The sequence below is a fragment of the Propithecus coquereli genome, unplaced genomic scaffold (genome assembly GCF_000956105.1).
Source record: "Propithecus coquereli isolate 6110/MARCELLA unplaced genomic scaffold, Pcoq_1.0 Scaffold60, whole genome shotgun sequence".
Classification (NCBI taxonomy): domain Eukaryota; kingdom Metazoa; phylum Chordata; class Mammalia; order Primates; family Indriidae; genus Propithecus; species Propithecus coquereli.
The window spans coordinates 3,197,600-3,211,584 of NW_012151952.1; the positions used below are offsets into that span (position 1 = coordinate 3,197,600).

The following is a 13,985-nucleotide window of genomic DNA, read 5'->3' on the forward strand; positions in this document are numbered from 1 at the left end:
CAAGTTGTTCTCTTTCCCTGGGCCTCAGTTTCTCCATCTGCAAAAGAAGTGTGTTGAACTAAATGGTCTGTAAAGGTTCCTCCAATTTTTATTTAGCAGTGAGCCTTGATGAGATACCATCAGGTTGGAGGCACCCACTCGATGAATGAATGAGAAATGCAGAACTCACTTTGTGTATCATTGTGAAGAATGTGCCCTACCCAGGGCTCACAGTGACAACCAGCTAACTGGATGTACTCATCCAAGCAGGCCTCTCGAACTTTTATGAGCTCAATTGTCCATCCCCCTATCCCAATTCATTACTCACAGTATCTCAGAATGTGACCACATTTGGAGACAGGGTCTTTACAGAGGCAGTCATGTTAAAATGAGGTCACTGGGGTAGGACCTAATACAATACCACCAATGTCCTTAGAAGAAGAGGAAAAAGGACACACACGGAGTAAATAAGACACACAGGGGAGACAACTATCTATAAGCCAAGGAGAAAAGCCTCTGAAGAAACCAAACCTGCCAATACCTTGCCTTGGACTTCTGGCCTCTAGAACTAGGAGGAAATAAATTTGTGTTGTTTAAGCCACTCAGTTAGTGGTACTTTGTTACAGCAGCCCTAGCAAACTAATGCAAGGACTGTGTGCTCTCTAAGGAAAAGTGGAAATTCTAGTGTGGGAGAGAGAATACTGGGAAAAATTTGGGGTGAGAAAAGACTTTGCAAGGCTCCCCCTAAAATTGTGTTTTCTAAGTGTTCAGTCCTTCGGTCAGAAGTTGGACATACATTCACTCATTATTTAGGAGCAGGGGAGAAAACAACAATTAAGAAGTTACCCAGGGCCAGGTGATATCGTAAGCCCTGAGGATGCAGTAGTAAATAAGGCAAGTATGAACTCTCCCCTACATTTTCTTGTGGTGGATAAAGTCAGCAGCCGTGACAGTTGCTAAGGAGAGAGGCCTGGGAAGAGAAAATGTAACAGGCTAACCTAACTTAATCTGGGGGTTTGCGGCAGCCTTGTCTAGGAAGCTCTGAGGGAAGAGTGAGATTAAGCAGGGGAAAGAGCAGGAGGCATTCCAGGGAGAGGCTCTGTGTGAAGGAGGCAAGATATGACCAAGGACCTGAAAAGCAGCCTAGTGGGACTGCAATACAGAAAACAAGAAGCAGTGATATGGAAATATAAGCTACTGAGGTAGAAAGATAAGCAGCTTGATACTTTTTATGGAGGAAGAGAGCAAGACTAGGGCTGGGATTGAATCGTCCAATTCACTTGGCTCTGATGGCTGGCCATTCTAGACACAATCAGTCATTCTCTGACCTCCAAGATGAATAATCAAGACATGTTCAAGTGAACCATATACAATTTTTTAGAATTCATGGACAGAACTTTTACTCTGGATATCTCTTTCCATATTCTCTGGGGAACTTGCCAGGACAACTTAAAAGAAAACTTAAATTTAATAGTGAGTACATGTGGTGTTTGTTTTTCCATTCTTTAGATACTTCACTTAGGATAATGGTCTCCAGTTTCATCCATATTGTTGCAAAAGGCATTAATTCATCCTTCTTTGTGGCTGAGTAGTATTCCATGGTATACATATACCACATTTTGTTAATCCACCCATGAATTGATGGGCATTTGTGTTGATTTCATATCTTTGCAATTGTGAATTGTGCTACAATAAACATTCAAGTGCAGGTGTCGTTTTGATAAAATGACTTCTTTTCCTTTGGGTAAATACCCAGTAGTGAGCACACATGTGCATAGAGGGAAGTATAACTCAATGGAAATCCATGGGAGGAGGGGAGGGGAGAAGAGGGCATGGGTGAAAACCTACCTAACAGGTACAGTGAATACTATCTGGATGACGGGCATACTCATAACCCTGACTCAAGCATTACAAAAGCAATCCTTGTAACCAAAAACATTTGTACCCCTGTAATACTTTGAAATAAAAAAAAAAAAAGAAAACTTAAACATCTCAGAGAGAGATGTTAGGAGTAATTATAGAAATTTCAGACAGGTTTGCTTAGAGAAAACGAGAAAAGGAGAGGGAGGAGAGATGGATTCATAAAAGACCAGTTTAAAAGTCTCTTCTTTCAGCAAATTTTGAGTTGGAATTTCTCCACTACCAGGGTGTCATGTTTTAGAGAGGGGGATAGATGTCTGCTACTCTGTCTCTAAGCAGCATTTTCTATCGACACCATCACTACTGTATGACATTCCCACAGGGGCTATGTGGCTTTCTTTCCATTTCTGCCCTGGTGTCGTTATGCTTCCCCAAACTCCTCCCCAACCCAGCCATTGGTGGTTGTGCAACATGAGGGAAATTGGGTGTTGATTCCTGCTAGTCAGCTCCACAGTGCAAGATTTGCTAGGGGGAATAAAAAAGATGGCTGTACTATCTTGAATAGGCTTCCAGAGTTTAGGGAATCATGAAAGTGTCCCCTACTGAAGAATATGTACTCATCTGCATGGAGAGTATTTATGGCTCCAAAATCCATTCAGAGTTGCTATGTTCCCAGAAAACGTAAGCTGTTGTGTTGTGTGTACAGAATAGTACCTTGGAGTGCTGAACACAAATCTAAACAATCCCAGATCACCACAAGTGGCTCAGCCCAAGCAGATGTCCTAGGTTGTATGATTTCCACAAACTTGGAATGAAGTTAAGGCAAAATTTCCCAGGCCTCAATATGGGAAAAAAGAAAAAAAATAGAAAAAGAAAATTCAAGAAATTCAATCTGTTCCCCAAATCAACCAAATGCCAGCTTGCTCTCTGCAACAGTCCAAAAATCTATTAGCAGACAAAACAAAATATAACCAGGAAGATGCATCTGCTTCTAAGCAAAAACTTATTACTCACTCCAAAGTCCAATGAAGTAAATGATTTCATTCATTCAACAAACCTCTATTGACTTTTGGATTGCCCAGTGTTTTTCGTTGTCTACAAACCGTCTCAATTTATGTAGTGAATGAGAAGCTAGCTATAACTTACAGTGTCTGTGTAAGGAAATGGATTGAAATTAAAGTATTTGTAAGGTGGTCATTGTGACCTATTTTACTTTTGGAGATAAAGGGGGTGCAATATGTGAGTGTAGGGGTAGATGTATCCAAGTATGGTTTCCTCTTTATTACTATTCCTAGCCTAAGGCTTTCACAGCACTAAAAAAAACAAGATTTTGTCTAGGTAAGTGAGCCAGCAATATTCGTATTTAGTGGGCAATGAAAGTTGAGACAAGTTGAGAAGAGGATTAATTTGTACGTTTAAACCCCACATAATCAGCTTCAATTTTCCAAACATGCACTTTCTATTTCCTTGACACCGCAGACACCAAAGGAATCCTGCACTGACTGCAGGCCACTGACTGGGATAGACTTAAGCCATCAGGGCAATCTCACATCTGTTTCATGCTCCTGTCTTACATTTACCACAGCTGAGTTTCCACATTGAGGCCCCAGGGCTTGGAAAGGTTTATCAAACTTTTCTTGCAAGCTTCCCTTATCTCACCAGGAAGGCACTTCCCCAGTGATTATGCGGAATGGCTAAAAAAAACTAAACTGGGAGCAAAGCTTCATCTGGGGGCCATAGGCTGCTCATATGACCCAGCCTCTCCCTCTCGTTTCTGCAAAAAAACTTGCTATAATTTCTCTCCTCCTGCAGCTTCCTATTTGGTTCCTCTATATTTTTAGTAGCCCCTTCCCCTTCATCAGAATGCGTCCAGAAGCTCCAAGTCCTCGGGAAAGGCTTCTGCCATGTCCTTGGAAATGCTGTGATCACGGCGATTTGTTTCCTCTGCCTAGGATGCTGTCCCTCTGGATGTTTGCCCATGGAACTGTCAGTTCATCTTTTAATTATGAGCTTACAGTGAGACTTAAAAGTTTGAGCTCCCCAAACTGACCAGGGCTCTTCTTCCTTGTGCTTTCATACAGCTTCATCCTCTTGGTGTAGTTATCCCACTGGATGGTCCTTTGTGTGGATGTCTGTCTTCCTCCAGGACTGCGCCTGGAGAGCATGGGCAGGGTAGGTTCATGTTCATGTTCTTAATGCTTGACATAGAAGAGGTAAAGTGCCTCCGGAAGGAAGTTGTTCAGTTACTGAAAATCCATATGATAGATGACTATAGAGTCTTTAATACCATGTCCTCTAAGATAATTTAATAATATGGAAGGAAAGATGCTTACTTTTTGCATGACAGAAAAAAAGTGTACCAAACCATATATATCATGATTCTAATTTTATATTCAGAAAGATGTACATTTTTATAAGTATATGTATATATACACAGAGGAAATATATACACAGAGGAGAAAAGATTAGAAGGAAGTACATCACAATCTTGTCTGTTTTTTTTTGTTGTTGGAGTCGTGGAATTATATGCTATTTTTAAATACATATTTTTCTCTAGATTAGCTAAAGCAAACATATACTACTGTTATAATCAGAAGGAAAAATACCATGTTTAAATGAAGACAGATAGGAACCATTTTATGATGGTGGAAGCACACCTAAGCCAGTTAGAATAAAATTTGGTAAAATAAAGTATTGTTAATAAGTGTGTGGTATTCTAATAAGAGGCAAAATGATATGGGAGCATATATTTTAGTTAATAATTCATAGTGGCCTTTTTTATAGCTTCATCAGTAGCACAGGAGATATTTAAACCAATCTGTCTCTTAGAAGATTGAAAATAATATGTTTTTAAATTAAGACCTATTGAGAGCACAAAGATATAGAATTAGGCATAAAATTTTTCACTAACAGTTCTCCAGGGAGTTTATCCTCCCAGCAGCCCCATCCACCAGAATGATCTACAGGAAAGTTAAGATTAGATTACTTAAGGCATCAGAACAAGTCTTTGCTTTGAATGAGGTAGTATAGTTTTAAAAAGTAGATCAGAGAAACGATTCAAATATGAGACTAATCTTAATAGTTAAAAAAGAAAAAGAGCAAGGTAGCATTTTCCCTCTTACCTAAGCCTGTGGCATTAAGTGTCATGTTAACAGACCTTCTGTGGGAAGGTCCTTGCAAGATCCTGAAACCTACCCTTCTTTGCATCCCATTCTCAGGAAAAAACTAAATCAATCTTGCCAGTGAGGTATCCAGCCCAGTACTCTGGGTGCCTCTTTAGCTAGAAAATAGTTTAGTGGTTAGTCTTGGGCTTTGGAGTCTCACAGCCAGGGTTGAAATACTGGCTTCATCACTTATGACTGATGAACCGAGTCTCAGTTTCTCCATGTGAAAACTGAGGATATGAACACCTACTTTAGACAGTTATTGAGGATTCTATGAGATAATACAGGCCAAGTGCTCAGCACGTCTGGAGCATGCCAAGTACTCATACATGGCAATACATGGTATCTACTTTGACTCTCATCCCCCTGCCCCCATTTTGATTTATTATTATTATTATTGTTTTTTACTATTTTTTCTTTTGCAGCTTCAGTTTCTTCCAGTTGTTTTTAAGGAGTTGACACAAACTTTGAAGAGTTTTCCTTTACTTTTTCCTCTTTGGCTTCCTGTAATTTCCGTATATTGATCTCAGGTTTGGGTCTTAAATTAGACCCTCCCTTTGTTCCATTTTTCCTGTCTTAAGTGCCAAATGTGTTTTGGGGCTATAGTCTACATTCCTGATCTGGATTTAGCTTGTGGATCATTATATAGTTGGAAAACTACAAGTTTTAGTTCATATAGGCCTGATCTAAGTCCCAGTTCTGCTTCTTAGCAGCTGTGTGATTTCAGGCAAGTTGCTTGACTCTCTGAGGCTGGGTATCCACTATTCTTTTCTCTAACGCAGGGACAACATGGGCAATTGAGAGGATTCAATGTAAATAATCCACATGAAGCTCCAAATAGAGGTCTACACAATAGACGTTTCTCCCTCCTTTCCCTTCATTAAGTCACTTCTGTAAAAATGTAGTCCTGCCTGCTAAATTACATGATATGTTTTCCTTTTCCTCATGACCACCCTGTCTTCTGTTTATATTGGCGAGATATGCTAATATGAAGACTGATGCATTATTCAGGACACCCCCTTTGTTAGGAATTCATGATCATTCTGTCAGGGCCCAAGCTGAAATTTACTTTGTCAATCTAATCTTACGGGAGGGAGAAAGTAAGGCCAAAATGGAAAGGAGAGGCATGATCTGACCCAATTTGTGCCCTGAGCTACTTTTGTGAGGTGCATAATACTGGTTTTGCTTCATATTAAATATTATATAACTGACAAAATGAGGTATGTTGGGAGAGCAATTGCGTTTATTTTTTTGAAAATCTATACCATTTTGATGTCTGATGGGTCCATATAGACTTTGCAAGGAGTAGGGGGACCAGAGGATTTTCTAAACATATCCACAAATTCCACAAATTTGGTGATTATGCAAGAGCCATTTGTGTCTGGCTGTTCTGTGTGTTTGGGGCACATCTGTTACTGCCCTTGCAACTTCACATTTCCCCATTTAAGCTTCGGAGCTAAGCATTGAGTTTGTCATTAATTTTATAAAAGCTTTCCATGGTTTCCTGTTAAGGAAAGAACGAGCTTGGAATCTTCCCCACAAAAATCTTTACGTAGTTTAATTTTATGAGTGTTTAACAGAAAAAAATAATATGGGGGAGTTGAAGATTAGAATTAAAATTCAGCCTGATATAAACATAGTTTTGGTATGTATCTCAGATACCCAGCATATAAGTTTTCTTAAAAGAGAAGAGAGAAAAATAAACGTTCAGACATAAAGAAAGCCTTCAGTGCAATCTCCCAAGAGCTCCCCTTTACATACTTACTCTGCCTTGGCATATGTGCCCTGTGACTTCCTGTATCTGCTCCTCCTTCCACCTTAGAAGGGTGCTGGATGGAGGGGGAGAAAACTGGGAGTGAAGGGACACCATCATGGTCACCCACTCACAGAGCTATATGGCATCGGGTGAATGATTATTCCTATGGGTCTCAGTTTTCTTATCTGTAAATTGGAAATAATAATATCTAATTTACGATACTGTTGTCCAGAAATTAAAACCTCAATTTCTCAGCATCTATATAGTGCAGATTGGTACCCTGAGATACATCAGTGGTCACATGACCGTGGGAAGTGCTGAATACTTTATATTAGTATTGCCAAGTCTCTGAGGAGTTCTATAATACAAGAAACCCATTTAATTCTGTTACCCTGTGCTGGGCAATGCTGAACCAGCAAGTATAAAAATCATTACTTCCCTCACCATCTTGTTACTGTTACTACGTACTTTAAGTTCCCAACATAAAGTACAGAGAGGAGCTGATGTCGGTGCATGTGGGGAAAAGGGGGGCAGGGGAATCATGTCCCCACCAGATTAGATAAAGTCCTACAGAGACTAGGCCAGAATTATTCTAGAGCTCTGGATGGTGATTCTGAATCACGGATTTTTAAAGAAACATTTTTATCTCCCAGCTAATCCCTTTTGAATAAAAAAAGTCTATTTGCAAGCAGGGCAAGAGTAAAAGAATTGAGGTGAAGAAAGCATTTTCATTTGTACTTAGAATGCATCAGAAGTAGTTAAATTCTCCTTTTCAGTGAATAGAAAGGCACAAAGTATGATTTTCCCAGCAAAGTGTTAGAGATATAAAATGTTTTTTTAAATGGTAAAAACAGTAATGAAGAAAATGCCTTGGAAAATGAATAAAGAGATTGAAACCAAATACCAAGTAAAGGATTCACTGTGGTGTCCTTAGTAAACAAATGAATGAATGAATAAATAGAAGCCATGAGAAAGAAAATATAGACATTTGATATTGTTTGCAAAAGAATAAAGATGATTCCTTTCTGCCAAATTAGAAACATTGATAATCAAACATTGCATTTGTTTTTATATTCATGGCATCGGTTCAATTTGTCATTAATTAAATGAGCAAATTAAGGATTGCCTGTTTTAAGAAGCTGCTCCAAAAATAACCTTGTAAAATCAGGTTACAGATACACTATATGCCCTGAGGGCAGCAGGAAGCAAAAGGGAAAATACGAAATTAGAAAGTGACCTATAATAATCATTTCACTGGTAAAGATGATATAACCTCCATTATCAATTGGGACCTAGTTTGATGTCTAATTTCATTGTCCAATTTATCGAATTAAATTAAGTACAATGAGCAAATACTTGGCCACAGAAAAAAGTACCCCGCCATGTTGCTTTCTATCAACAGAAAACCAACCCATTAGCACAGAAGGGAAAAAATAAACTCCAGTATTTATTGTGGGAGAAAAAAGTAAAAGGAATTTTCTTCCCCCAAACTGGCCTGGAAAAGATATTTTTGACAAAAAAAACCCAAAACAAACAAACAAAAAAACCAGATTTCCTGGTGCTTGATATATATTCAGAATGGAGAAATGGCTGAGTGTTTTTCCTTCATTTATTCCACCGATACTTAAGTGCTTATTCTGTGCCAGGTTCAAATCATTGCTTTATGGGCTGAAGGATGCCTTGCAGATTTGCAGCTGCTAGCAGCTGAGTGTCTAATACATCAGTGCCACCCCCTTTCATGGCTCAGAGATTAGCAGGGAAGTTGTTAGATGGTCCACTCTTCTCTGCAGATGTTTGAAGATGGATTCACTGACAGGAAATGCCCCAAGGCTGCATCCAAAGCATCTCCAGTTCTCCGTGTTTCCCACACATACTTGGCAGTACCAGCAACGTCGACACTTTCCTGACCCTCTAGTATGCCCTGTGCTAAAATTTATCCTGAATAAATGGGAACTTGAGGATATACTGTATTTTTGAAGCAGGGGCACCAGAGGTTATTTAGAACTGTAAAGGAGGAGCCCTGCACAGGAATCTAGAAGGCTGCTGGGCCTAGAGCAATTGATGGAGTGCAGCGTGCTGACTGGACAGGGAGTCTGACATGGGCAAGCTGCTCACCCTCCCTGGGCCCCGGTTTTTCTCACCAATAAATGAAGGCTTTGGGAAGGGATGCTTTGAGCCCTGATATTTCTTGTTTTTCTGTTGCAGCTCACAAGTTTCGGCATCTGAAATTTTCTTTTTTCCCAAAAATCCCTTAGAAATGGGAAGAAAAGTGATGATCTTTTTGTAAGTGATTCACAAAACAAGGGATTTGACAAAGAAATCCCTCAGCCTACCTCACCTGGACAGACTTTCTGCTCCTTTTTCCTTGCTTTTGCTCATCTGGCACCTGCTTCCTCTTAGTTCCTTAGTTCTCATCCTTCCTGGTGTGACAGTGTGTGCCTGGCAGCAGCTGCCATTTGGAACAGCCTTTCATTATTTCTCTGCCTTATCAATTCACATTTTCTAACGGGCCCTTTCTTATCTACCTACACTTTTAAATCCCTTCCTTCTATGCTTTGTGGAACTGGCCTTCTACTTAAACCTAGCTCCTTCTGTTCTAAATTTCACAATTCTCATGTAATCTTGAAATACTTAATTCTGGAAAACTTTCTGTATATTATTTGGATGAAAAATGTCAAAAGTACATAAGCTGTTCTATTTTCTATTAATCATTTACTTGCCTCAGTAGATATCTCCACATAGATATTTAGATTAATATAGGCCTGAGCACTTAGACAGCTATTAAAAAGGAATAACATGTAATACATTTTGGAACACTCTGTAGATCTATGTTTTACATTTTGATAGAGGGTGTGGGTACTATAAAAAAAATCAGGTTTTAGCAAAACTCTTACAGAAGAAGAATATGACATGTCTAATATATTAATAAATATGTATATATTTACCATGTTTAGTGATTCAGGGGATACAGTAATATACCTTTTCCCTAGTATGACCCCCACACACACACACATACACATTAGGTTCTGGTCAGTAATATTTAAAATATAGAAATCCTATTCATTAAAACATCTCAATTAAAATAGATTTTTTTTCCCTTAGAAAGTGAATTCAAACTTTTTAGGGCCTATCTTTAAAAAGCAACATGATATAGCTGATTTATTTTGGGTTGTTGTTTTTATGGATGTGAAAAATATTACCACTGCAACTAGCAAGAACTATAAATGATACATTATTGCAAGTGTTCTAAAAAATCAGAACAAAACTAATTTATTATAGTTCTGTCTTCATTGTACACCACATGTTGGTGAGTTAAACACAACAAAATTATTGTCTTTTCTTTTAAAAGTGTCTACTAAAGATAAAAAGAATAAGGTAACAATTAACATGTAGTTTGTTACATTAAAAAATCTTGATATACATATTTCTATTGCCTGTTAGCTTATTCTAAGCCTCTTTAACTATTACAAAAGAAAAAGAAAAGTCATTGTTCAAAGGCAAACATTCAATTCAGTTGATACAACATTACAGTACAGTCAACTAACATCATTCAACAAAGGTAACAAGTCTAGCCTTAGCTTCTTGAGTTAACAGTCTGTAGACCAGATTGCTACAAAAGTTTCAATGCTGCTTCAAAACTGCATGTTAGCTTTTTGGAGGACATGGTACTTTCTACTGATGGCTTCAGAAGAAGGGGTCATGCTACTGGTAAAAGCACAGGGGAACCCCAACCTGTCATTAATCATTTTATTGAGCACTGTAGTTAGAACAGCATTATTGAGTTTAGCACAACAAACTAAAATAAAATAATAATAATATAATAATAATCATAATAATGATAAGAATTAAAAAACCCCACAAACTGGAAGCCTAGAGTTGCTGCCAGCTGTGTCAAACCCTTGCGATACGCTATACTAAAAAAATTTGAAATATCCACCCGTCCTCTCCACTCTGCCACAAACTAGCAAAGTCAAAAATACAAAAGTCTTCAACTTGTTACTTTTGCAGAATAAAGCAAAAATGTCTTTGTGCTCCTTACTACCAGAAGCAAAATATCCTCTGAGTTACCACATGTAATAGCTTCTGGATGTGTCAACCTGGGTTGGCTTGGTGTCTGCAGAACCATCTTTGTCTTTCTCATTGTCGCCTTCCCAGAGGTTAATGAGTGGTGGGTACAGCTCATTGAGTGGGATCGAAGAGGTTTTTTGCATATACTTTTTTAGTGAATGGTGGTAGTTTTTTCTCTTAAATCTTTTGGCAAAGTACACAGCAATGGACGCAAGGCTAATGACAGCAAACATAGACCCCATTACTGCAGCAAGGGCTGTACTGGTTTCTTGATCAGAGATGTCCAGTGCGAAGGCGGCATTTTTGGTTGTGACATTTACGCATGACTTTTGAGTCTGCTGATGAATATTGGACACTGTGAGACACACTTCATAATCTGTGGAAGGCTGTAGATGTGTTAGATTGTATTCATGGACATCTACTGGGACCCTCGCAGTATATGTTATGTGGGGGTTGTCAATCTTCACGGTGGCAGTTGACCATTTTAAGTTTGACGTCATGACATTGGAATTAACTTTCCAGGACACTAAAATGGAATGGGATTCTGTCTGCTTGACATATATTTTTAGCACCTGGGTACCATCCAGAAGGGTTCCATTAACCTTAATTGTTGCCACTCGAGTGTCTGCCCCTTGGACATTCTGGGCAACACATGTGTATCTTCCTGAGTCTTCAATTTGTATGTTAGATATTTCCAAGGTACCTTCACTACTTAGCTTGTATTTATCTGAAAGGGTTTCCACAGTTATCTTATTTCCAATGGGAGTGACCCAGTAAATTTCAGGTTCTGGCTCAGCCATGGCCCGACAGTCTAAGAAAACTGTCGTGCCAATATCCATGTTTAAATGATTTGGGAATGTGTCATGAGATATCATTGGGAGGCACTGTTCACTTGAATCCTGGATCAAAACTTCCTTCACCTGCTGCCCTTTGTACTCGGGCGGCATGGCACAGAACATGGATAAGGGCTCCATGAAGCGGATGTTTGTTTTGTTGGAGTTAATCCAGTGGATGACACAATCACACCTCAGGGGATTGCTGTGGATACTTATCTCACGAAGATTGGGAAGGGATTCGACTGTCTTTTGGTAAATGGCATTCAAGGCATTGTTGTTCAACATCAAGCTTTCCAGGGCAGGAACACTTCGAAAAGCCAAACGGTGGATATAAGATAGTTTAGGGTTATTGGTGGCCTCTAGCTTTGTGAGTTCAGGCAAGTTGTCTAGGGCATAGCGGTCAACAGAAACAAGTTCCCCCATATTGTTTATGCCCAGTTCTTTTAACCGGAGCATATTTTTGAAGTCCCCTTCTTGGATTTTGTGAATGGGGTTTTTATTGAGGTCTAAGAATTTCAAATTTGGAACCTTTTGCAGGGCAAGTTGAGGGACTTTGACCAGTTTGTTATCATAAAAAGACAGGCTCTCGAGGCTATCTAAGCCCACCAATGCATTTCCAGGAATATCAGTGAGATACATTCCTGCCAAAACTAAGCTTCTCAAATTTGAGAGGGGTTTGAAGTTCATATCCAGAATTCCAATCACAGGGTTTTCTCCAATCATGAGAATTTCCAGGTTGGGTGTAGAATCAAACCAGCGACTATCAATAACTTTCAATTTGTTGGAGTTCAGGTGGAGCCTTAAAAGATTTTTTAGGCCTGAAAAAGCATTAGCAGAAATAGTGCTAATCTGGTTGTGGTTGATGTAGAGTTCTTGAAGGTTGCTAAGGTCTTGCAGACAGTAATCAGTCATCTCTGTAATCTGATTTTCCTCCAAATGCAGAGTAGTGAGCTGGGTCAAGTTTGCCAGCCCTACCTCCTTAATATTTGTGAAGTTGTTTTGGGAGAAATCTAGCTCAGTCAAGTTGAAAAGCTGCTGCAGCTCATCCACAGTCTTTGCGATGTTATTGCTCTGCAAGAGAAGCACTTGCGTGTCACTAGAAAGGTTGCTGGGGATCCTTGTTAAGCGGAGATCATTGCAATCAACGGTGGTGGCTTCTCTGTATGTGGACTGTGGGGTAAACCAGGGACGGATTTCACACACACAAAGTTGTGGACACTCACTATTCTGCATGGAAGACTCAGTTAATGAAGTCATTAGCAAGCCCAGCACCAACCGGCAAGCTGGTACAACAAAGCTCATCCTAGCCATGCTGCCTTGCTGAGAAAGCTCAACTTCTGACACTCGTAAGTTTTAATGAAATGTGAACACTATATAGGGATATGTAGGACAGCCAGCAGAAAATGTAAACATTCAAACAGAGTCTTGGTTGAGATGTGTAGAATTCCAGAGTCTGAAGGGATGGTTTTCTGGAGTTTTCAAAAGGCAGGAAGCAATTTGGAATCTTTTACCTGTGTCTCTCAATTCCAGGCATGTGCAAGGTCTGTGGCATGAGTTACTTCAGCCAAATAAAAGTCTGGAGATGTGCCTGAAAATTAGATTAGGACAGACGTTATGCTTCTTCCATATACTTTCTACTCTATAGCCTTTCTTTTGTTTATTAAAAAGACATAGTCACTCACAAATCTAATAACGGAAACATTCAAAATCCATTCAAAATAATTAATAAGCTGTTAAATTGCAGGACATTCTTACTATATCCCACCTACTATATTAACACTAGTTTTAGTGTTCCTTCACTTTTACAATTAAATTGGGACTGCACGTACTACTGGGTAGTACATTAAACATGCACACAAACATACACACATGCACAACCGCCTACACACACTTATTAGGAACACTCAGTAAAGCCCTCAGATGTCATTTCTTTAAAAACAGAGATGAGTTTAGAAACTACATATATTTATAGCTCTAAAAATTTAAAAGGTCATTTCTAGTAAAAGCAAACATTAAAGGTAGTTTATTAAAGACTCAAAGCTCATTTTTAGTTATTTACATTTTAATTAATACCTCGTTTGTTTCCAGGAATTCTTTCTTTTCCAAATGGTATGTTATGTATACGTACTCAGACAATGCTTTTCTAGCTCAATTATTCTTATGTAAAAAGCTAATTTAACATAACTACAAAAGGAAAATATGAATTTTTCCTATATTCTAATTGCCACATCTGATCTTGACTGAATATTTTGTAAAAGGACTCTATTCCATCATACCACTGGTCTCCATTAAAAACACAAACAGGCCGGGCGCGGTGGCTCA

The 13,985-nt window shown here is 38.9% G+C and overlaps 1 protein-coding gene across 1 annotated transcript in view; it reads right to left on the minus strand.

Moving 5' to 3' along the window:
• Positions 1-10,003: 10,003 nt before the first annotated feature.
• The window catches only part of LRRN1 (leucine rich repeat neuronal 1), a 37,467-nt gene continuing 33,485 nt past the window's right edge, over positions 10,004-13,985 (minus strand). Inside the window, exon 2 of the mRNA XM_012659250.1 lies at positions 10,004-13,251. Within this exon, the coding sequence (XP_012514704.1) occupies positions 10,824-12,974 (2,151 nt within the window). The 5' untranslated portion in view covers positions 12,975-13,251 and the 3' untranslated portion in view covers positions 10,004-10,823. The remainder of the gene's footprint in view (positions 13,252-13,985) is intronic.